The 25,809-nt window shown below is 46.0% G+C and overlaps 1 protein-coding gene across 1 annotated transcript; it reads left to right on the plus strand.

Moving 5' to 3' along the window:
* The first annotated feature begins 734 nt into the window (after positions 1 to 734).
* Positions 735 to 15,955, plus strand: SLC39A9 (solute carrier family 39 member 9). The gene is made up of 8 exons (XM_040411685.1): positions 735 to 895; positions 2,669 to 2,791; positions 9,841 to 9,949; positions 11,079 to 11,261; positions 11,337 to 11,405; positions 12,751 to 12,836; positions 13,709 to 13,843; positions 15,533 to 15,955. Exons 2-8 carry the CDS (start codon positions 2,696 to 2,698, stop codon positions 15,761 to 15,763), a joined length of 909 nt encoding a protein of 302 aa, XP_040267619.1. The 5' UTR covers positions 735 to 895; positions 2,669 to 2,695; the 3' UTR covers positions 15,764 to 15,955.
* Positions 15,956 to 25,809: the final 9,854 nt, after the last annotated feature.

Below are 25,809 nucleotides of genomic sequence, written 5' to 3' on the forward strand. Positions count from 1 at the left end.
AATTCCACTAATATAGCCATACTGAGGATGGCGATATAGTTGAATTCAGGAGGGCCCCTGCAGCGGCTGCCAGGTTCATAAGTACCTGATGCATATTAATTAATGCTCAGAGTATCAGCGCATTATGTATCCAGCCGGCGGCCATGATGAGGGCTCAAGTGGCCCCCTGGGCATTGGCCTGCTAGGAAATTTCCCTGTGGGGTCTATGGGCAGTCCACACCTGCAACAATATTTTGTCACACAGACATTTTTTCGCCACTTCGTAATGGAGGGCGCTGGGCCGGGACTTAGGCATCGCCAAATTTTCTAAGGCGTAAAAGAGGAGTAAAGACTACACCAGTCTGGGACTTCAGTAGTTTTTACTCAAGGTACATAGATTGCCAGAGGTGCGCCAAATTTATAACACAGCGCACGCCTTGCGGCAACGCAGCTCGGTGGGGAAACAAAGACCTCCTATATTCCAACCTCCACACACTCATGGGAAAACTGGTCTTTCAGAACTAGTGATCAAAGTGGAACAGTTGCTGGTGACCAATCAGATTACAGCTTTCATCTTTTCTGTACAGGTCAGAAAGTGAGAGAAGCGTTCTGATTGGTTAGTACTGGCAACCACTCTATTTCTTGTGCGTGTATATATACTGTACTGGTCTGTGTAATAGAAAGCGCACAAAGCTGTGTAACACAGCGGTGACGTCAGCGGCCATGTGACCCGGAAGTAGTCTGTGTAGTGACACCATGGCAGCTAGAGGACCTGAGAAAGCAAGATGGCGGCCTGTGTATGTGTTACCCGCTAAGGCCTATAGTCAGCAGCTGTGATCGGGCTGTCGGGGGATTTTCGCCGAGGGACATCGTATCTTTCTAGGACCGGACAGATCCGCCGTGACCCGAAATACATGTGAGATTCCTTCTATAGACGTGCCACAGCCGGCGACATGCTCGGCAGCTCCATGTCCTATCCTCATCCTGTTAGGGGGAGTTAGTAGTAATGCCTGTCATTATAGGATCAGCTCAGCCTCAGGGCAGGCATTAAGTGATGATCACAGAGGGCTGCCATGACAGCACACAGGTTAACCGCCCGGCCCTGTCATGCAGTCTCCCCACCAAGCTTTGTTTTCCTGTCCTGTGACATGTCCGTATATATACTGCCCATGATGGCAGCAGCCTGTACTAAGCCATGACGTGTCCATATATACTGGACATGATGGCAGCAGCCTGTACTCAGCCGTGACGTGTCCATATATATACTGTACATGATGGCAGCAGCCTGTACTCAGCCGTGACGTGTCCATATATATACTGTACATGATGGCAGCAGCCTGTCCTCAGCCGTGACGTGTCCATATATACTGGACATGATGGCAGCAGCCTGTACTCAGCCGTGACGTGTCCATATATACTGGACATGATGGCAGCAGCCTGTCCTCAGCCGTGACGTGTCCATATATACTGGACATGATGGCAGCAGCCTGTACTCAGCCGTGACGTGTCCATATATACTGGACATGATGGCAGCAGCCTGTACTCAGCCGTGACGTGTCCATATATACTGGACATGATGGCAGCAGCCTGTACTCAGCCGTGACGTGTCCATATATACTGGACATGATGGCAGCAGCCTGTACTCAGCCGTGACGTGTCCATATATACTGGACATGATGGCAGCAGCCTGTCCTCAGCCGTGACGTGTCCATATATACTGGACATGATGGCAGCAGCCTGTCCTCAGCCGTGACGTGTCCATATATACTGGACATGATGACAGCAGCCTGTACTCAGCCGTGACGTGTCCATATATACTGGACATGATGGCAGCAGCCTGTACTTAGCCGTGACGTGTCCATATATACTGGACATGATGGCAGCAGCCTGTCCTCAGCCGTGACGTGTCCATATATACTGGACATGATGGCAGCAGCCTGTCCTCAGCCGTGACGTGTCCATATATACTGGACATGATGGCAGCAGCCTGTACTCAGCCGTGACGTGTCCATATATACTGGACATGATGGCAGCAGCCTGTACTTAGCCGTGACGTGTCCATATATACTGTACATGATGGCAGCAGCCTGTACTCAGCCGTGACGTGTCCATATTAGTGTTAAGTGAACTTGTGTTTTAAGTTCGGCATCTAAAGTTCGGGTTATCGAAAAATCGCGTTATGGATTCTAAATTCCGTTATGGTCCGTGGTAGCGGAATCCATAACGCGATTCTTTTATCCATAAGAGGTTATTATAGTGTCACTGAGCTTTTCAAAGGTCTTAATCGGTGAGGTCTGAGTGCGGAGACCCTCACCAATCCCTAGAACGAGAAGAGGGAAGCGCTCTCTCTCCTTGCTGCCGGAGACAGAATTGAGACTGGTCCATAGACGTCTACTGGACCGGTCTCTGATAGCAAGGAGAGAGCGCGCACTGTATTTAAGCGCTTCTCTCTCCTCTTTCTAGTGATTTGTGGGGGTCTCAGCCAATCAAAACCTTTAGTAAGTTTCTACCAAGTTTTTGGAAAACTCAGTGACCCTATAAAATAATCCCTGGTCATGTACTTTTCCACTGGGTGGTCTTGAGACCATGTCCTGCATTAGCTCTCTTTTGACCAGTAAGTCAGATGCCGCCATGTTAGTAATGGCGGAGGGTTCAGCATTATAGGATAACCCTTTTTCTTGGCTTGCAGAGTGAAGCCTGAATCCTCTTCGCAGTCATGGATGACTTCACCTCTATCAGCCTCCTGTCGCTGGCTATGCTGGTCGGCTGCTATGTGTCTGGAATAATCCCGCTAGCAGTTAACTTTTCAGAGGTATGGGTTGATCCTTTCTATGAATATTCAGTCCATTTTCTTCATTTTGGGTAGAACACATGTGAACAATTTAGATTGTCAGGGAATGTGTTATCAGAACATGACATTATTGAAATAATGTTTAATTATTGATGGTGTTTTTACAACAAAAAGAAAAGCTAAGGGTGACCTTATTAATGCTTAACTCTTAATATAGTTTGCAGATAGAATAAAAGCCCATAAGCAGGTAAACCTATAGATAGGGTTGTTGCGGGTATCAAAATTTTAATACCCAATCGATACTTTTGTCCTAGTATCGATACGATACCGGGATTACATTTTTTTCGATACTGGGCTGCGCAGTCTAGTATCACAGAACATGAGCGCGCTGCTGTCGGCGCACTCATGTTCTCTCAGCAGCACAGGGGAGAAGGAAGCAGTGTCTCCCTCCCCCCCTGTGCCGCTGCTGCCAATGAGAGGAGAGAGGAGAAGAGGAGGCGCGGACACCACCAATGATAGGACTTTTCCTGGGTCGGACTTAGTTAAGTATTAGGCTACACAGAGCGGCGCCCAGAGATGTCCCAGCACTTACTATTAATCCTGGGCGCCGCTCCGTTCGCCCGCTGTGCCCCATTACTGTCTCCTGCTCCTTATGCTAATTACTACTATCAGAGCAATGGGGAGGAGACATCAGCTTCTCTAGTGGGCGTTCCTTCTCCCTGGCTGTAGCGCTGTCCAATCGCAGCGCAGGGAGAAGGAACGTCCACTAGAAAAGCTGATGTCTCCTCCCCATTGCTCCGGTAGTAATTGGCATATGGAGCAGGAGACAGTAATGGGGCACAGCGGGTGAACGGAGCGGCGCCCAGGAATAATAGTAAGTGCTGGGACATCTCTGTGTTGCCTAATACTTAACTAAGTCCGGACCCATATAACACATAATACAGGAGGCAGGTGCCGGCAGCAGAATCACATAGCCGGCACCCTGCCTCTGACAGGGAGCTGCGATCAGCGGCAGTTAACCCCTCAGGTGCGGCACCTGAGGGGTTAACTGCCGCTGATCTGCTGCCAGTACCCACCTCCTGTATTAAGGGTTAATTATCATTGGTGGCACAGTGCGCGCAACCCCCCCAGTATTAAAATCATTGGTGGCACAGTGCGCCCACCCCCCTCAACCCCCCCCTACTATTAAAATCATTGGTGGCAGAGGCCACAGGGTCCCCTCCCCTTCTCATTGGTGGCAGTGGCCACAGGGTCCCCTCCGCTCCTCTTCATTGGTGGCAGTGGCAGTTTCTGATCGGAGCCCCAGCAGTGTAATCCTGGGGCTCCGATCGGTTACCATGGCAGCCAGGATGCTACTGAAGCCCTGGCTGCCATAGTCGGCTCCCTGCTGCTGTGTGTACTATGCCCAGGGCAGCAGGGAGAGTGTGAGATCCTATTCACCCTGATAGAGATCTATCAGGGTGAATAGGACAAGGGATGAAAAGATCCCAGGTTCTGGCCCCTAAGGGGGGAAATAGTTATTAAATAAAAAGTGTAAAAAAATTAAAAAGTAAAAAAAAACACCTAAATATTAAGTATAAATCGCCCCCTTTTCCCAATTTCACATATAAAATATATAAACAATAAATAAATAAACATGTCGCCACGTCAAAAAAGTCCAAACTATTAAAATATTTTTAAAAAAATCTATGCGGTGAACGCCGGAACAGAAAAAATAAAAATAAAACTGCGCGATTCGCCATTTTTTTTAAAATGCAGAATGCACGCGGCTTTTTTTGTTTCTTTTTTCGCATGGTATCGAGTATCGCAATACTTTTTTATGGTATCGAAATCTAATCAAAAATTTGGTATCGCAACAACTCTACCTATAGATAAAGGTGATGCATGCTTGTGCAGTGGTTGACAGTATAGAGGTAAAAAGAACGGTCTTACCATATGGTCATATCGTGGTACCTACTGGGGGGTCTGATGGATCCGTGTGCTGGGTCTCTTACCCTGGATTACCCTACTTGACCTGAGCTAATAATGCTGCCCAGGGAGCAATGTGCTCAACCTCAGAAGGGTGACCCCACTGAGCCGTTCTTAACTGGTGTCCTTGCTTCTCCCTAAGCAGCCTGCATAGGGAGTTTAACATTTTAAATAAAAAAAACAAAACCAAAAAGACAGTTGATTATTTTTTATTTTTATTTTTTAAATTTTTCTCAATTTATTGTTCTACATGTCTTTGATAAAGAAAAAAATGCAATAAGTGTATATTTATTGGTTTGGGTAAAAGTTATAGCGTTTACAAACTATGGTACAAAAATGTGAATTTCTGCTTTTTGAAGCAGCTCTGACTTTCTGAGCACCTGTCATGTTTCCTGAGGTTCTACAATGCCCAGACAGTACAAACAACCCACAAATGACCCCATTTCGGAAAGCAGACACCCTAAGGTATTCGCTGATGGGCATAGTGAGTTCATAGAACCCTCCACTCTTCGTCACAAGTTAGCGGAAAACGTTTTTTATTTTATTTATTTTTTTCTTACAAAGTCTCATATTCCATTAACCTGTGACAAAAAAACAAAAACTTCCATGAACTCACCATGCCCACCACGAAACACAGTTAATTATTTTACATAAAATATATTTAATTGCACATAAATTATGTAAAAGAAAAAAAAAACGAAGCTTATTAGGTATTCGCACGACTGAAACAACCTCAATGACTCCTTCAGCAGGTTATTCAGCGTGAAATATGTAAACGATGTGTACACTGTAAACAATAAAGTAAAAGGAACAAAAAATGTACATAAATTACAAACTATGGTATTTTTCGAACTATACAACGACCTACAATTAGAAGCATAAGAAAAGAAAATTCCATTTTTTTACTGCATATCTCCCATGGCGGATATACAGTTGATATGGGGTAGACACAGTACAAAATCTAATGCCTCAAAAAAAAATTGCCAGCCACAGTGCTCATCTCATTAGCAGCCATAATGCCCCCTGACTATGCCAGTTTCAGTGCCCCCTAATTATGCCAGCCAGGGTACCTCACACATTAGCAGCCATAGTGCCTCCAATTATGCCAGCCACAGTGCTCATCTCATTAGCAGACAAGATTCCCCCTGAATGTGCCAGTTGCAGTGCCCCCTGGCTATATGCCAGCCACAGTGCCCCCTGATGATGGCAGCCAGAGTGCCTCATCACATTAGCAGCTATAATGCCCCCAATTATGCTAGCAGTAACAGAACTCAGTCTCCTGCTGGCAGCTGTTAAAAATGATGTATTCTGGGACATTCCCCTTTTAAGAGGTTAAAAAAATAACCATAGGCTTTTTTTTTTTTTTTTAATCCTTGTTGCTCCATTTATAAATTGCATGACGAATAGGGTAATGCGGTCAGACGGGTCAGTCCTCTTACTGGCCATTATATTGCACAATGAGCAGCTTCTCATAGACTTGCATAGAGAACATGAGTTTCAGTCCACACAGAAGACGCTGTAGGACTTGGGTAGTGCGCCCATACAGGAGCTCATAATCTCCCTACAGAGAGGGTTAGAAAAAGGCTTTCTTCAGTTGGGTTTGCTTATTTGTTATATCTGCTGTCTTCTGTGTTTTTAAAAGGTTTTCCAGTGGAATAATTTTGTGTAAAAGAGGGTAAAAAAAAAGATTAATCGCCGTCACTGCTGCACAGACACTATTCCAGTCCCCACTGCTCTCCTGGCTGGACTGGACACACAGGAAGCTGCCGAGTGCCCAGTCTGAACCATTTCTTGTGTGCTCACTCCAGAAGTGGAGTGCAATGAGGACCAGGGGATCATAGCAGTGACGAGGGATTGGAGAGGTAAGTACCGTATTTTCCACTCTATAAGGGTGCATTCACACGACCGTAAGTGTTTTGCGGATCCGCACATGGCCGGCGCTATATAAAGAATAGGACGTGCTCCATATTTTTTGCGTGGCCGCGGAATGGAACAACGGATGCGAACAGCACACGGTATGCTGTCCGCATCTTTTGCGGCCCCATTGAAATGAATAGGTCCGCACCCGTTCCACAAAATTGCAGATGCGGATTTATTTATACAGTTGTGTGAATGCCCCATTAGATGCACCTGATGATGAGACGCACCCCAGGTTTTAGAGGAAGAAAATAAGAAAAATATTTTTCATCAGATCCTCTGATCAGACCCCCATAAATATCAGGACATCACATCAGACACCCCCATATCAGGACATCACATCAGACACCCATACCAGCCCTCCCATCAGACCTTATATCAGCCTTTTATTTCAGACCTCAGATCAGCCCTCAATGTCAGACCCCCATCAGACTTCAGATCAGCTCTTTATTTCAGACCCATACCAGACCTTAGATAAGCCCTCAATGTCAGACCCCCAATCAAAGTTCTTGCTAGAACCATCAGACCTCAGCCTGAACAGCACTTCAGTTATGTTGCTGTAGACTTGTTCAACAGGCTCCTGTATTGACAGGGTTTTTAGTTGGCCACCCTAATGACTCTGCTCTTGTTGAGCTGCAGTAATCTTGTGTTATTGTTTCACACTAACCTGGAAAAGTGGCGCATTGTCCGGCCTCTGCAGAATAGCATGGTTGCTGTAGCCTTCGGCCAAACTGAAATTGTTATTTTATATTAATACTTTAATATATTCCAGGGACCTGTACATGTGATGAGGTTTTACATAGACAATATAAACCAAGTACAATAAGCAAGGACTGCTTAGTGACAGACTGGGACTAGTACAGATCAGGAGAGGACCCTGCCCAGACGTGGCAGCAGGGTACTGTAGGTTGTGGACTTTCCTGGAGAGGTGAGGTTTCAGGTTGCTGGGGTCATGAGTTCCAGAGTATGGGGAATGTACGAGAGAAATCTTGTAGACGATTGTGAGAGGAACAGACAAGAGGAGAGCAGAGGAGGTCTTGTGTGGATAAGAGCTTACGTGTGGGGATGTGTCGGGAAAGCAGAGCTATAAGGGAGGGCCAGATTATGGTCAGCCTTGTATGTAGTGGTTTGTATTTTGAACTGCATTTGCTGGGCAATGGGGAGCCAGAGAAGGGATTGGCAGGGGGGAGAGGTGGACTAACCAGGCAGTGGAGTCGAGAATGGATTGGATGAGTGTTAGATGGGTGGCCACAGAGGAGAATGTTGCAGTAGTCTAGGCAGGAGATGATGAGGGCATGTACAAGCATTTTAGTTGACTCCGGGTTGTGAAAGAAGCTGATGTGAGAATTTTTTCTGAAGGCAGCAGGAGCTAGTTTGGCTTGGATGTGTGGATTGAAGAGAATGAAATGTTATCCATAGGGTGGACTTATGAGACTGGAGAAAGTGTGGAGCCATTAACTGTAATTGATAGGTCATTTGGCACGGAGAAAGATGATGAACTTTGTTTTCTCCATGTTCAGTTTTAAAAAGCAAGAGGAGGAGAACAAGAATATAGGTAATAGACCCGCTGGATTATGGATAACAAGAAGTGGCATCTGGACCATACAGGTAGAATTGAGTATCAGCAGCATAGAAGTGGTTCTGAAAGCAGTGGGACTATATGAGCTGTCCCAGGCCGAAGGTATAAATGGAGAACAGTAAGGGTCCATTCACACGTCCGTAGGTGTTCTGCGGATCCGCAAAACACGGACACTGGCATCGTGCATTCCGCAATTTGTGGACCGCACATCGCCAGCACTATAATAGAAAATGCCTAATCTTGTCCGCAATTGCGGACAAGAATAGGACATGTTCTATTTTTTTGCGGAAACGGAAGCACGGATGCGGAAGTGCGGATCCGCAAATGCGGATGCAGACAGCACATTCCGGCCCCATTGAAAATGAATGGGATGCGGACCCATTTTGCGGACGTGTGAATGGACCCTAAGGGTCCCAGGACAGAGTCTTGAGGGACACTGACAGAGGGGGCATGATGAGGAGGTGGTGGGTGAATGTTAGCTTGGTGAGGTATAAGGATATCCAAGAGAGGCATAAGTCTCTGACGCCAAGGATGAGGGAGTTTGTAACAAGAGGAAATGGTCAGCTGTGTCAAAGGCAGAGGATAGGTCTACAAGTAGGAACATAGAGTAATGACGTTTAGGTCATCATGGAAGACAGATTGTAGCTGGGCAAAAAGGGAGTGGTATGTGAGGTGGGAGGATTGTACAAGGTTGCCATGTTAGTCTAGGAGTTTTGATGGAAGCGATAACTGGATAAAGAGGAGATCAAGTGAAGGCTGGGAGTGATACCAGTGGTTAGTGATAGGTTGAAGAGGTGGGTAAGGGCTTGTATAGGGCAACATTTCGGGGATTCTGTGGGATAGGATTGGGTCAAGGGTGTCAGTGGTGAGGTTTGATTTGGTGTTTTGGGTGTAAAGCTTTTCCTCAGAAAGGGCTCATGTCCACAAGCGTAAGCACTCGGTGCCTGTGCAGTCCGCAATGCACGGGCATGACCGTGGGGCAGCTGCATGTGGATCGCGTACCCATTCACTTGAATGGGGTCTGCGATCCACATCCGACTGTCCGCACTGCAAAATAGTGCATGCACTACTTTTTTGCGGAATGGAAGCACGGAACAGAATCCCGCGGAAGCACTGCATCTCCGGATTTGCGGACCCATTCAAGTGATTGGGTCTGCATCCGTGATGCGGAATGCACACGACCGGTTCCCTGTGTATTGTGGACCCACCGTGTGCGGGGCAATGGTTGTGGGCAGGAGTTGTGTAATTACACTGTGCTTCTCTAAAGCAATCTTGTGGATAATTAACTGCTGTACCTTGTATAGAGAGACAGACAGGAGGATGAAACAAGTACAAATGTCCTAATCTTACAATTTATCATTCTGTGAATGAGTGGAACCATTTAATACACTGGATGGTCCAGATTTTTTATCTTTCATATAAATTGATGAACATTTTTTTTATAGTATAAAAAAAAAAAACTATAACAAAATGATCTTCTTGAAACCGTTACATTTTCTTGAATATTGTTGGTCCTTGACCATCTAATCTGTTGTATGCAGTTTGTGCAAATAATGTTGATAATAGTGTAGACTCCTGTGAGATGTCATGTCCTTTTGATTTTTAGGAACGTCTAAAGTTGGTGACAGTACTGGGTGCAGGTCTCCTGTGTGGAACTGCATTAGCGGTGATTGTACCAGAAGGTGTCCATGCTCTCTATGAAGAAGCACTAGAAGGTTGGTATCCTGAGCAAGCTAGATTAGATTGTAATTTGTATCCTTCATGGATAGATTGTGTTGGAACATAAAAATAGCAATAACACTAGAATTAGAAATGGACATATTAATAACAGAGACGCAGACCTCGGCCTCGGTACTCCGTGTCCTAGCCACATCATATATCGACAGTTCTTTTCCATTGATGTCCACATAAGCCCTAAGGACTGAAAACATTCTGGACTATCTTTATTAACACCACTGGGTGACAAGGAAAAGTAGGTTGGTTTAACCTGGTTTCTCCAGGAGAACATGTAATGGAAGTGCTGACAGAACAAATGGCTGACGCAGAGATCCACTGGGGTGCAGTGTGTGATAAGACCACCAGCCTCATGGCCGTCTAAACTGCCTGATTAAAATAGAAAAAAAATCGCCATATTTGGCCATCCATGCCGTAAACAGATATTAAATTTTCCAACCCAGCATATCATATTTTTGGCAGACAGTCTTTCTTCGATCTTCTCATAATATCCAGTATCCTAGGACAGTGATGGCTAACCTCCGTGGTAAAATTACGACTCCCAAGATGCACACTTGCTTGGCTGTTCTCAGAACTCAATAAAAATGAATGGAGCATGCTGGGAGTGGTAGTTTCACCACTAGGGTGCCAGAGGTTGGCCATCACTGTCCTAGGAGGTCATTCATGTCCCCCTCCTCCTCCTTGTAAGACCGTGTTTAGAGCAGGAACCTTCCTACTGTATTATCTTTTCTCACCCAGCCCCTTCAGTCCGTCTCCGCCAAAGATGGAACAGATTAACTGGAGATAATAAACAAGCAAAAGCTCATTTGTCAGATGATTTGCATCTTTCATCGGGATAAGACGCACTAATATTGGGAAGCACATCTTCCTGTGTAGTCAGGACTACTGTGCCAATCATTCCTCCTACATTCACTTTGCATCGATCTGTGTAATAGGCCGTGGGAACGAGCTCCAATTGACATGTTAATTATCCATCAACACTCGTTCTGACTGAACATCGGGAAGTCTAATTGGGTCCTTAGGGAGTTTATGCTGATGTAGAATTTGGTGCGCTCGAAGTCCACTTATGCAACCAAATATTAGGGTAAAATTGTTCCTTTTTTCCCCCAGCAAAACATCATGAACTGGAAAGCTCGAAAGTAAAGGAATCGGAGACTGGAGCTGAAGTCTCCTCAGTCCATGAACATGATCATTCTAGACTACATGCTTACATTGGGGTCTCTCTAGTCCTGGGCTTTGTCTTCATGTTGCTGGTGGATCAGATTGGCAGCTCTCATATGCACTCCGTGGAGGGTGAGTACTGATGGGATGGATATGCACACAGCAGTTCTGTTACTGAGTGTCTGATGGATTTATTTTCTTTCTTAGACCCAGAGGCAGCGAGAGCCGCCAGTTCCAAGATTACCACCACTCTGGGTCTTGTAGTGCACGCTGCAGGTAAGGAGACACCACATAATCTAGAACATTGATCAGTAGAATACAGGCTAACCTGTGACGGTATAATCTGAGGTGAATTTATCCTGACACTAATATTTTAAGTCTGTTAGCTTGAGTCTGCATACTTTGTGCCAAATTTATCAACTGACATCATTGTTTTTTAATGGGGTTGGCCCATCTCACAATTTGGTTAATTATCGCTAGGATATGCCCTCAATATCCGAGGTGTGGGTGCCAAAGCCAAAGGAGAGTGTACTGCGCATTCGCTGCGTGCTGTCCATTCACTTCCATGGGACTTCTGAAAAGAGCCCAGAACTCCCATAGAAGTGAATGGAGAGAGCAAAAGCACAGCCACCGCTCAATTCACCTCTGTGGGTGTTCCGGAAATGGCTGAGCCAGCGCTCGGCTATTTTCGTTACTCTGTTACTTCCCTAGAAGTGTGAGGATGGTGACCATGCTTTTGCGGTGCCTTGTTCACTTTGGGGGCCCTGTTGTAGAGATACCGTAGGTGTGAGACCTGCACCTATCAGATATTGGTGGCATCTCCTAGTGATATGCCACTAAAGTGCGAGATGGGCCAACCCATTTAAACCTCTCTTGTCTAGAAATGCTACTCCAGGTTTTTTTACGCTACTTCCTACTGGAGTTAGTTTGCGACTTTTTATTTTTCTGACATTTGAAGTGGCAGTGAGAAATATGGAGTGACACTAAGGCCTGTTTCACACTTGGGTTGTGGCATTCCAGTTTTAAGATCCGGCAGAGGATCTCAAAACCGAGCCAAAATGGATCCGTTTTGTCCCCAGTCATTGTCAATGTGGACAAAACTGATCCGGATGTATTCCATTCCGTTTCATAGTGTTTTTTTGACCGGACACAAAACCGCTGCAAGCTGCGACTTTGTATCCGATCTGTGAAACAAACCAGATCCAGCATGAAAATCAATGTAAGTCAATGGTGCCGGACTCGTGTGTTTTGTTTTTTTTAGTTCGCAAATAAAACGGATATGGCTCCCACTGACTGTCAATCATTTTCATACTGGATCCGGTTTGTTCAGTTTTGATATAATACAACCAGATCCAGCCGAAACTGACCCATCGCGATGTATTAAATGACCGTTTTGAGGCCAGATCTCAAAATTGTAATGCCACAACGCAAGTGTGAAACAGACCTATCATAGCTATCCATGCCCACTTTCCCAGCCACTTTTTAAAACTGGAGTGATCGGAGTGTAAAATGCAAAAGTCATTATTTTTTTGCAGATAAAAAATAAATTCCCTTTTTTAACTTTTGGAGAACAGTGATAATTAATTAATTAATTCCCCCATGGTTTATTTTATCTTCATAGCTGATGGAGTTGCTCTAGGGGCTGCGGCATCAACATCACAGACAAGTGTTCAGCTTATTGTATTTGTGGCCATCATGTTACATAAGGTAAGTGTTTTTCCCCCCCCGATAGTTATCCTCATCATTTATCTGGACTACTTACATGATGAATAATAGCATTGTCTGCTTTACCAGGACCTGGCAACGTGTGGCTCTACAGCCAGCTTTATTGCACTGTGCTTCCTTTCCAGCTCACCTGATTGGCAATGTAGCTACCCAACTGTTCACCATTTGACAAATCAGGATGAGTATGCTTATCCTGTCTAGCGGGCACTTTCTGATAAGATGGGCACAGCAAGTGAGCCCATGCGATAAGGAATGGGGCAACAGCTGCAATACAAAACCACAGCCCTACCCTAACTAATGAGATCAGGGGAACCTTTGACATCTTAGATGTCACCGTCAATAGGGGTGCGGGGTGTCAGACATCTGATATTGATGACCTATCCTTTAAAGGGTTAGCAAGAGGCCTAGCAAAAGCCCCATGTCTGCTATCAATATCTGCTGTAGGCAAAAATGCTTGGTTCCTAATTGCAAAAATAGGCCAATGGGGGGTTAATTTGAAGTAAAAATATTTTACTACGTGTGACTATGCTTCCCCCCCCCCAAAAAAAATCTCATTTTCAGTTTTGTCAATACGTGCAGCTGCATGAATTCAGGTTTGCGTGCTGCAGTTTAATTTTTTCCCTGGCTCTTTTCTGACTTTTTACCATAGACTTCCATTAGACAGGTCTGTGGTGCTCTCAGCCATCATGTGGTTGCAAAATCTGCCTACGACTCTATATATTTTTGAATGACTGCTATCTTCTATCCTATTTTTGGCGCACTTCCTGCTGTCAATGCCGCAGAACAGAAAAATGTCTATGTTTTCAAGTAATTCTGCACACTGGTCCATTAATGTTCTCCTGACTTTCTTCTAGGCTCCAGCTGCGTTTGGCTTGGTTTCTTTCCTTATGCATGCAGGGTTAGAGCGAAACCGCATCCGGAAGCATTTGCTGGTGTTTGCTTTGGCGGCTCCTTTACTATCAATGTTGACATACCTGGGATTAAGTAAGGTAAGCTACTTCAGAAATACATTTACAGTGTATTGCAGAGGTCATTGATCAGCTTCTATCCGGACAGTATAGAAGAATATGCAAATAACGTAAATGGCTAAAGTGCATATCTAGATTCCATTACACATTCACTGTTACTCTTTACCTAGGAGGGATGTCACAAATCGCTAAAACCTCATAAACGGAGTGGCCACTTTGTTAGAGACCCTTGCCCTTCTGAATGGAAATGAGATGCAACCTCAGAGTGCAGCATAAAATCAAGGGAGTAAGGATTCTGTGGGAATCCACATAAGAATGGAAGAATCGAGCGATCTGAGCGACTTCGAACATGGCATAGTCATTTGGCTGTCAACTGGCCAGGGCCATTATTTCACAGGCCGCCAACCTAGTGGGGTTTTCTTATGCAACAGTGTTGAGAGGATACTGAGAATGGCGTGACTGAGGAAAAATACAGGATCCTGCAGAAGTAAACGGTTAATTGACAAAATGGGGTCCGAGCAGAATATAAAGAATCATTCTGACAAACAGGCAAATACAATGCTGGTGCTCTAACTAAGGGGCTATTTACATGACCTCTTTTGCAGACAGAATTTGGTGGCCGTGCGGAATCTGCCTCACATTGTTTTCAATGGCGGGCCACTCTCTGGTTCATGTGGCCATGGTTTATTCCCGCAACTGCGTGAAGAAGGGGCAGGTCCTTTCTTGGCGTGGTTGTGGCCATAAACCACGGCCTCCCATTAAAAACAATGAGAACCGGGTTCTGTGCAGCTACCCTGCGGCTTTTTGGTGTGGAATCGGCAAACGCACAACTTGCCCTTACGTAACACAGATGGATTTTAACAGCAGAAGACCAGTTCAAATGCCACTGCTGTCTAAGGGAAGCCGAAGAGTCAATGGGCAAAAGAGCACAGAAATTGGATCATGAACAGTGGAAAAAACATGGCCTGGTCAGAAGAATCTAGAATTCTGTTGCACCGTGCTGCAAAGAGGGTCAAAATTGGCACAAGCAGCACGAATCGATGAACTGTTCCTGTTAGGGGTCAACCGTTCAGGCTGGTGGAGGGAATGTTTTCTTGGCACACCTTGGGTCATCTGATGGGTGGACGTGTGGACAGTAGGCTGACCAAGTTCATCCCTTCATGGCAGCTGTGGCAGAAATACTATTTTGTTTAGCCATGGGTTGGTTCCAGGAACATGACAGCGAGTTTTCCTTGCTTCCCTGGCCTTTACATTCTAAAGATTATAATACTATAGAGCATCTCGGGGATGAATAAGAACTGGTTGTTCAGTGCGACGGCAAATGAAAAGCAGGATTTTATAAAAGCATATTCTTTATTGTATGTCCATAAAAATCCAATGACGCAGTCACCAGATAAACAATCCAAAGGGCTACGCGTTTAAACCTGCGGGCGCCAGTTCTTACTCAAAGCAATCAGATGAAGCAGAGAATGTCGGCACTTCCATCTCATGTTATCCTGTCTGCATGGGCCGATATTACAGCAGAACGATCTCAACACCCAGTGGAGTCTATGCCACAACAAACTGCTGCAGTTCTGAAGGCCAAAGAAGGTCTAGTGTGGTACTAGATGAGTGTCTCTAATAAAGTGGCCATTCCGTCTTTGTAATGATAGCGCCTGGTAAGTCACCTTTGAGCAGGTACTATAATGTCAATGTGTGTTCTCTTCACAGAGCAGTAAAGAGGCCCTCTCCGAGGTGAATGCCACGGGAGTTGCAATGCTTTTCTCTGCTGGGACCTTCCTCTATGTTGCCACAGTCCATGTCCTTCCAGAAGTTGGCGGAATGGGACACAGCCACAAGCCAGAGTCTGGTGCAGCTAAAGGACTGAGCCGCTTGGAAGTACTTGCCTTAGTTGTGGGATGTTTAATACCCCTGGTCTTATCTATAGGACATCAGCACTGAAGTCCAAGTCTGCGTGTTCCAAACCTAATTACACTGGACAAATGCGAGGACCTTCTAAGACTGACGTCTGTTAAAATGAGTTATCGTGTAGTTGAAAATGACTGTTCTGGATTTGGAATATCCTGCTGGGGTGATTGTCTCGCAGTTCAGTGACGCCCCGTACGTACGTTTTTTTTTTTTTGGTTTTTTTTATCATAATGATCCGTTGTTAATGTTGGGATATAAGGTGCTTTCAGGAGTGATGACATGAAGAAAATGGAAACTTCAAATTCTCTTATTTCTTATTTCCTCGCATTTTCCTCTCTCTGCTACACCACATTCTCCTCTTTTGTCTCCCTTGAGGACTCCCGATTGCTCTCAGAAATATTTTTTGACACAGAAAATATGAGCTTTATGCAGCAGCTGCCTATGGGGTGGATTAACCGGCATGATCGATGCAATTTGCCAAGGCTTCCTCCATACTGTATTCTGTCGCAGTCTTGAAATTTGAAGACTATCTGGCAAGATTAATAGTACCTGCAGCACACCTTCCACTTCTTCTACGTGTATTTGCTGCAGTTTACATGCTGCCCAAGGATTTAGCAGCCGCCTGTCACAGTATGAACACGCAGATTTATTTTTTTTTTCATTTCCCCCCCCATGACGTGGCTTGCAAATACACATGCAGAAAAATCAGCGTCGTATGAGCTACAATCTGGAATTCATTTAATCGATGGGCGTTTAATGTTCTATTTCGGTGCAGGAAAACAGCCCGGAAATCCACCACAAGAACAATGTATGAACGTATTCATTACCTATGACATATTAATTCTGGTGAACCTTTCGCTAGGGTTGTACCGTTTTTCTACTGGGTAGTACCGTTCTGCTTGTCCATAACTTTTGAGCCTATACAGTCTGACATTGTCGGCACAGGTTGGACAGTGTTAGAGTATAGGACAATGCCCTTCAATGGGACTAGTAACGCCCAGTCCTCCATTTATACCATTAGTAACATTCCAAGAGGTATAACAGAGGAACGACAGAATGTAAAAATCCAAGAAATGATTCTCTACAATTGTTTTATGAAAAATTGCAAGTATATATAAAAGAGATGTCAGGAGAGCCGACGGATCCTCTTGGAATGAGTCATTTTATAATGTGATGAGGTAAAGGGATTGGCAGTGCAGAAAAGCAATCGCCTGTATTATCCCCTGGTTAGGACGTCGTTTTAGTGCAAGACGATGCCTTTCATTGCCCCTGACAGCAGTGTTTTATGTGAAGTATTTCTGATTGTGACTCGTCAGTGTTTATAAGTTAGCATTGTCTGACCTTCTAAAATTCAGTGTCCATTTTAAATACGTTTTTTGGGGTCAGTCTATTAGTTTGTCATTGCCCTGAGCTTCCTAATACTTGTCAAATAATGGTTGGTGTTACCAATGTGATTTGTTGTTAAAGGGGATGTGTCATCAGAAAATGACCTAATGTTTAAATCGCATTTTTGTGTTAAACGTGTTTTTTAGAATTTTTGGTGAGGTTTTTTTTAAATATTTTTAATTTTTACCATGTCACTATATTTAAAAGAAAAAAAAAAGTACCGTATATGGGTCGCACTGGCCACTAGGTCGAATAATAGGCCATGTTTCCTGTTCAGTACAGTAGCCATCATCCTTATCCGCGCAGGCAGGACAAGTAACACTTCTATATAGATAAGAGGATTCATCATTCACAGCTTATCTTCTCCCTCCTGACGTCTGCACAGGTCACAAGGCGTGTCTGGAAAACGCTCCTGTCCGTGGCTCACAAAGGTGCTCGGAGGTACATTTTAGGTCTAGTGGCCAGTGTGAAAATTGCAGGATGACATAATTTTTTTTAATATAGTAGCAGAAAAAATAAAGAAACTCCACAAAAATTCTAAAAAAAAAAATTAATAGGTCACATTCCCTTTTTAAAATTCTCCAAATATCCTTGCATCAAAGTCTTTACTAGAAATGGGGTTGTCCTTGCAAGGAAAAAAAGAACTATTTTTGGCATTGGTGAAGCATCAATTTGCGTTTAATAGCAAAATGGCTAATCACATGCACATAGTGGAGGCCATTGGTCACCGGTGGCATTAGTGATTTCATCATTTCCCAAGTGTGGCGGTCATTTTTTGACACTTGTCTCTTGATCTGTTCATAAAGGTACCAGGTACAATGGTTTTCCATGACCTATCAGTTTTGACTATAGCATTGTATTACTGTTCATAAGTAGAAGTAGTGTCCTGTGACATGTCGTATCTAGGTCTGTCTTCGTACGTGTCACCTCATCTGAAGCAGGATGCGGGCTGAAATTCGGAACAAGACATAAGTGCGCAATTTTCCTCAAATCCTTGACTGCTTTCTGCCTGCGTATATTATCGCTCTGGATTCTATTGACTTATTAATGTGCACTATCGACTGGCTGTATCCAGCGCTCGTCACTCGAGCCCCGAGGAAGCAAGTGAACTCTTGTTGTCAGCTCTACTCCAGAAGGACAAATACACTTTGAAAGCTCGAAAAATCTCCCTTGGTTTGGGGTCCCTGGCTATTTCTGGCCAGAAACAAATTTTTTTTATGTACATGAAATCATTCCAACATTAACTGCCTTATTTCTTTCATGTTTTTTTTTTTTTTCAATTTAATTGTGAATAGTAAATTGATTTTTAACTATACATTTTATGTATAATGTACTTTTACTTGATTAAATGTTAAATCATCGAAATAAATCTGTCTGTCTCCCCATATATATATATATATAATTTTTTTTGTAAGGATCCTGAGTTATAACTCTGAGCACATTACTGAAGGATAGACAAGTAATCGCTCTTCCAAATCTACAGCGCCATCCCACAAATTACAATAGTTGTTTGAAATGAAGATGTCATTCCCCTAGTCTGATTGGATCATTGTGCCTCTCGTGATCCACGAGGGTAAAAAGAATAGTCCCCAATGATGAAATTTGCTTAAAAAAAAAAAAAAAAAAAAAAGCAAGAAAGCTTGTGCTTTCAGGCTTGTGGTTTCTGCAGATCTTCCATCCTCCGCGCTCGTATATGAACACATGAGACTACTAGCCGTCTATAGCTATAGGCTGTTGCCCTGATGACCACACTAGTCTTCCGAAGTTATACTTGGTGCACGTGCTGGAAGTTATTACAGGTTCATGATACGAATGCGCTGCCATGCTAAAGGAGCTGCCTATATAAAGAGCCCCATGGATCTCTGGATAAGCAGAAGGCCTCATGCACACAACAATATATTGTATCCTTTTTTTTGTGGATTGCGCACAGACCCATTCATTTCTATGGGTCTGCAAAAACAAAAAAGACGGACAGCATATTGATGTCATCCGTGTGCTGTCCTTATCCTTGTATCCGTTCCGTAAATTTATAGAATGTGTCTTATTCTTGTCTGCATTGCGGACAAGAATAGTCCTTTTTATTGCTGAGAGTGAGAAAAATGCAGATTCCATACGAAAGGTGTCTGTGTTTTATAGATCTGTGGTTTGTGGACTGCAATACAGACATGGGTGTGTGCATGACGTGGGATGGGGTGGGCACCTTCCCTCCGTCCGTCTCCCCCACCACCACCACCACCACCCCCCCACCTGAAAGTCCCTTCAGGTTTGGCTAGTCAGCCTGACTAGCTAAATCTGAAGTCACCTTCAGGGGGAAAGTCCTACTTATGCCTTCCCTTTGTACCAGTATATTCCCACAATTTTGGCTTTGCATGTAGGATGAGAAGAAATTCATTTAAAAGTCAAAATTTTAGGGATATACCAGCAAGTACTAATTAAAGAGGGTCTTTCACCAGTCCTGACATTACAGTATAAGTACCTGGCACTGTAGGAATGTTGAGGAGATGGGCTGCTCTGTTCCCCCGCTGTGGCCCCCACCCCCCCCTTTCTGGTTTCACGCGCTGGATTCCCCAATGATCGAGCTTTGTTCGTTCATCCGGCCAATGGCGGCAGTATTACACTGCAAGATGATTGCTACCAAGCGTTCATGCGAACACTCGTTAGCGATTATCTACTGAAAAATCAGGCAGTGTAATTGTTAATTTCTAACGATAATTTGTTTTCCCTTAGTCCTAACAGCAGCACAGATGGGGTTAACTGCCCCCTGTGGACTGGTAGGACCGGCGGAATTTTTTATGAGCCCAAGAACCAATAAGCGATCTTCAGCTCCCTCAAAGGGAGGAGATCGCCCCCCAGCCCACCATGTCTGTAACGAGCATAATGTACCTAGGGTGGGAAATTTGTGTGCTGCTGTTAGGTCTAAGGGAAAACAAATTATCGTTAGAAATTAACGATTCCCTTACGTCCTACCAGCAGCACAGATGGGGAGATAGCAAGAAGAATCCCCTAGGGAGGGTCCTCATGCCTGGCAGAACTAAGAACTGTCTGCCCAAAAGCTGAAAACTCTGCCACCCTAGCATCTATCCTATAATGGGAGATGAAGGTTGACTCAGAGCTCCAGGAAGCCGCCTTACAGATCAACTCTAAGGGGAGAAGTCTTCTCTCCGCAACAGAGGTGGAGACAGCCCTAGTAGAATGGGCCCTCACAAACCCTGGAGGATCTAGAGATTGGGAGACGAAAGCCTCCATAATGGCTTCCTTGATCCAGCGACTAATGGTAGCTTTAGACGCTTTACGGCCTTTAGACTTACCGGCAAACAGGATGAGGAGATTCTCATCTATCCTGAACTCTCTGGATCTATCCACATAGACCTGGAGGCACCTCGAAATATCCAGCGGGTGTCTGGCTGGAGTATCAGAGGAGGAGGCTGAAAACAAAACTGGTAAAGAGATTACCTGGTTAATATTTTGGAAGGTTGGAACCTTAGGCCTGAAGTAGGGTAAAAACTTCAGGAGTACTCTGTCCTGCAAGAAGATGATGTAAGGATGAATTGCAGAAAAAGCCTGTAGTTCAGAGATCCTCTTGGCTGAAGCTACAGCCAGAAGAAAAACCACCTTTAAGGTCAAAAATCTTAATTCCACCTCCTCCAATGGCTCAAAGGGGGGAGATGCTAACCCCCTGAGCACTACTGAAAGATCCCACTGGGGAATAGGTTTCAGTATAGTAGGCTTTAGTCTTTCAGCTCCCTTCAGGAAGCGTTTGATGAGTGGGTCCCGAGAATGTGGCCTGTTAAGGCAGGCCGAGATGGCACATATCTGTACTCTCAAAGTAGCTGGAGAGAGACCTTTATCTAGTCCATCCTGAAGGAATTGTAATATCGCAGGAAGGGGCGGATCTGCAGACGCTACCTGTTTGGAATCACACCACGACACGAAGATTTTCACGATTCTGGAGTAGGCCTTCTTCGTAGACTCTGCTCTGGAATGCGACAAAGTTCTCAGGACCGACTCGGAAAGCCCTTCTATGTTGGGAAGGGACTGATCAACCTCCAGGCTGTCAGGTTGAACCTGTGCAGATCTGGGCAGAGGTGAGTGTCCCACGACACCAGGGTCTGCTCCGGGGGGAGCCTCCAGTATTGTCCCCGACTCCTCATCTGAATGAGCTGGGTAAACCAGGATCTCCTGTGCCAGAACGGTATGATGGCTATTACAGAGGCCTGATCCTGACGTATTTTCGTCAATACCCTCGGTATCATGGAAAACGGAGGGAAGATGTAAGCCAGCCTGAACCTCCACGGTATCGACAGAGCATCCATCGCCAGGGGGTTGTCTTCCCTGTACAGGGAACAGAACCTCAGCACCTTGGCGTTGAACCTGGTCGCCATGAGATCCACCTCTGGCATACCCCATCTGTGAACTAACTGCCTGAAGATCTCCGGATGTAGAGACCACTCCATGGTCGGTAATCCTCGACTTAAGCGGTCCGCAATCATATTGAGGGAGCCTCGAATATGAGTGGCAGATAGATGGGAAAGGTTCATCTCTGCCCACCGAAGAATTACCTCGATCTCTGACAGAAGGGGCAATGATCTTGTGCCTCCCTGCTTGTTTATGTAGAGAACCGCAGTTATATTGTCTGACTGGACTTTCACTGCTTTGCCCCGGATCTGAGGGGCGAAGTGAAGGATGGCTAGCCGGATAGCTCGCATCTCGCGAAGATTGGAAGAGAGACGCCGCTCCAGAGGAGACCAAGATCCCTGCACTGGGGATCCGTCCAGGTGAGCGCCCCAGCCTACAAGGGACGTGTCTGTAGTCAATATGAGCCAAACTGGTTGGGTCATAGACTTCCCTACTGGCAGATGGAACCACCATCTGAGGGAATTCCGGGTTTGACTGGACAGGGAGCACAGGGAATCTAGCCCCGCAGGGCTGCCGTTCCATAAGTCTAAGACCTCCGACTGAAGAGGACGGAGGTGCCATAGCGCCCAAGGGACTGCGTCCGCAGCCGCTGACATGAGCCCCAGCATCTTCATGAGAGTCCGGACGGAGACTCGACGAGGGACGTAAAGGACCTTTGCCAGGTCCTGAATCCGCGCTCTCCTTTCTAGAGTCAACTGGAGGGACATCTCCACAGAGTCGACCACGAATCCTAAATACTGAATTGAAGTCGATGGGCTCACATTCGACTTCTGCCAGTTGATAATCCAGCCCAGGCGGAGGAGAAAGGAGATTGCGATCTGAAGATGGTGGGTAAGGATCGGAACTGAAGAGGCTATGAAAAGCCAATCGTCCAGATAAGGAACAATAGTCAGTCCTTGAAGTCTCAAAGCTGCCACCACCGACACCACCACCTTGGTGAAGATAAGAGGGGCAGAAGAGATTCCGAAGGGAAGAGCGGCAAACTGAAAATGCCTGCGAACCCCTGAAATCTGGACCGCGATCCTGAGGAACTTCCGGGAGGCGGGATGGATCGGGATGTGGAGGTAAGCATCCTTGAGGTCCAGAGTAGCCATGACGTCCCCCGGGTTGAGGATGTGGCTGACTGACCTTATGGTTTCCATCCGAAACCTGGTTTTCCTTACAAATCGATTGAGGAATCTCAAGTCGATGATGATCCGGAGATCTCCCGTCTTCTTGGGAACCAGGAATACTGGAGAATAAATCCCTAGGCCTCTCTCCCCTACCGGTACCTCCTCCAGAGCTCCCTTGGAAATATAGTCCTGTATGTAGGACTCTAGGATCTTCTGTTTGGCAGGCCCGAGACTTCGCGTGGCGATGAATCTTTCTGGGGGGAGAGAGATGAGATCTACCCGGTAACCGGCAGAAACTATACCCTGAACCCAGGGGTCTACAATCTGCTGGGCCCAAATATGTTTGAAGTGGGAGAGACGGCCCCCCACGGGAATCTGGGGGAGGGGTACGGGAAAATCTAGAGGAGTCACTGCAGGGGCAGCAGGGTTTAACCAAGAGCCTTTGGGAGGCCCATAGTCAGGAAGGTTTCGCCTCCCTGGTGGGTTTGCGGGGGCGTCTCGAGGATCTATGAGACGCCCTCCCCCCCCAATCTCTACGCCTAGCTTGCTGCCCTGAACGGCCTCCGCGATCCTGCCTGGTGCGTCCCCGAAAGGGCTGCTGGGGAAGACTTTTCTTGTCGGAGAGTCCCTCCATAATCTTATCCAACTCGGATCCGAACAGCCTGTCCGGCTCGAAGGGGAGCCCACATAAATTAAACTTGGACGCGTTGTCCGCATTCCATGGTTTCAGTCATAGTGGTCTACTGGCGGCTGAGACCAGGGCCATTGTTTTGGCTGTCAGCTTTAACTGCATCTGAGCGGAATCGCACAGAAAATCTATGGCCAGATTGACTGATTTGAATGCGGTCAAGATGTCATCCCGGGAAACGCTCTGGTCAACGTCTGTCTGAATCTGGTTCAGCCTGGAACGTAGGAAGGAGGCAACTTCAGTGGCCGCAATGGATGTCGAGGCGGAGGCAGCGGTCGCCGCGTAACCCCTTCTCAGGGTGCACTCTGCCCTCCGATCTAGAGGGTCCTGCAGACTAGACCCATCGTCTGCTGGGACCAGAGTGCGCCTCGACAACTTGGCTATCGCCATGTCCACCTTGGGAATGGAACCCCACGATTCCACCAAGGGTTTAGCCATCGGGAACATAAGTTTAAATTTCCTGGTGAGGACTGGACCTTTTTCAGGCTTTCTCCACTCTGTGCGCATCACAGAAAGAAGGGGTCTCATCCGCCCTAAAGACACGCTGTGTCCGGCCGGCGGGATCGGAGGACTACCCCATGTCAACATCATGGTCCCCCGACCTGATGGACTTCAGCAACTTCTGTGTTTTCTCTGGTGGAAAGAAACAAGAAGTTAGTTCTTCTTCCTCAGAAGATGACCCCACCGAACAGGGGGTGGGTCTCTCGACTGGTGCAGCCACTTCCATAGGAGCCTGGGAGGGTCCTGGTAGCCTCTCGTTAAGTAGGCGCACTACTCCCTTTATGGAATCGTCCACATAGGTCTTGGTCCACTGGAACATCTCCTGCATCGTGGGTTCCGTGGCTGTTTGTGTGCGACAACTTTCACACCTGGAGTAAGGGCAGTTGTCGTCCAAGGGTGTGTTACAGTTTTAACAGGCCAAGTGCTTTCTCTTGGCCCCAGACTTCCGCTGCTGATCCGAATCCCTAGGGGAAGCCATCACTGTAACAGAAAAAGATAGGTTATAACTCCATCAAAAAACCCACAGAGGTGCAAAGAGACCATATGGGAAGCCCACCAGCACTTGAAGAAAATAGAGCTGGAAAAATACACAATAGCAATGAAAATATGCCAAGCGCAGGGGACTCTGGAGCTAGCTTGTCAAAGCAACGCAACCAGAGACTGAATGACAGGCTCTGGGAGTTTAAGAAGGGAAAGCTCCGCCCCTGGGTGGGACTGCCACTGAGAACTACGCCCAGAGTTCTAACCCTCTAATGGAGCCTTATTATAGGCTCAGACCTTCACACACACACACACTCTAACAATTCTAGACTGTGCCAGATGTCCCCTGGAAGCGTGCGGTGAGGAGAAAAAATCCCGCGCCGCCGGAGAAATCGAGAAACCGGAAGTGACGTTGCGCACATGCGCGTCACTTCCCGGAGATGGCGGCGCCCAGGGCGCCGATACTAGCGCGGCGAGTATCGAACGGGCACAGCTGCGCCTCCGAAACCAGCGCGGAGGAAGAGGGGGGGAGGGCCACCCCCCCCCCCCGGTACAAGCTTTAAATAAAAGCGCCGCAATAAGAGAAAAGAAAAAGGCAGAGGGGCAATCTCTTTAGAAAGAAAGAGAGCTCCCTTCCACTGCACACTTCAGCTCCCCAAAAGGGAAGCCTCACGCCAGTCCACCTGTCCAAAGGACAGAAAAAAACACGGTGGGCTGGGGGGCGATCTCCTCCCTTTGAGGGAGCTGAAGATCACTTATTGGTTCTTGGGCTCATTAAAAATTCCGCCGGTCCTACCAGTCCACAGGGGGCAGTTAACCCCATCTGTGCTGCTGGTAGGACGTAAGGGAATACAGGCTTTAGCCTCCTGAGATAATTGGTCAGATTGCTACAGACTTCATTGCGTTCTGTTTCTGAGCTTGCACGATCACTCATGGGGAACATGGGAATGCCAGAGAGAACTTTTTCCTCTGCTAATCTGTTTACTTTAGCGTCTACTTTTGTGATTGTTCCAGGGTCGGATTGAGAACTCAACTTGGCTCTGGAAAAAAAAAAATGTAGACGTGGCCCCATGTTATAGGTAGAACCAAACTGATAGAAGGTGTGACCAAGCCAAGTATGTGCGCAGTTTTTATTGATATCATTTTGGAATGTATATGCCTTTTCACTCACTTTTTTAATTCTTTTTTTTGTTAGGGAAATGAAACAACAACAAAACAAAAACATAAATCAGCCATTTTATAATTTTTTCTATTACAGCTTTCACTGTTTTATAGGTCCTGGTATACAGAGATGTATCTGTAGATACCAGTATATTGTACATTTAATGAGAGAAATTTAAGCCCCTTTCACACGGGCGAGTTTTCCGCGCGGGTGCAATGCGTGAGGTGAACGCATTGCACCCGCACTGAATCCGGACCCATTCACTTCAATGGGGCTGTGCAGATGAGCGGTGATTTTCACGCATCACTTGTGCGTTGCGTGAAAATTGCAGCAT

Source organism: Bufo bufo, chromosome 11 (assembly GCF_905171765.1).
Source record: "Bufo bufo chromosome 11, aBufBuf1.1, whole genome shotgun sequence".
NCBI lineage: Eukaryota > Metazoa > Chordata > Amphibia > Anura > Bufonidae > Bufo > Bufo bufo.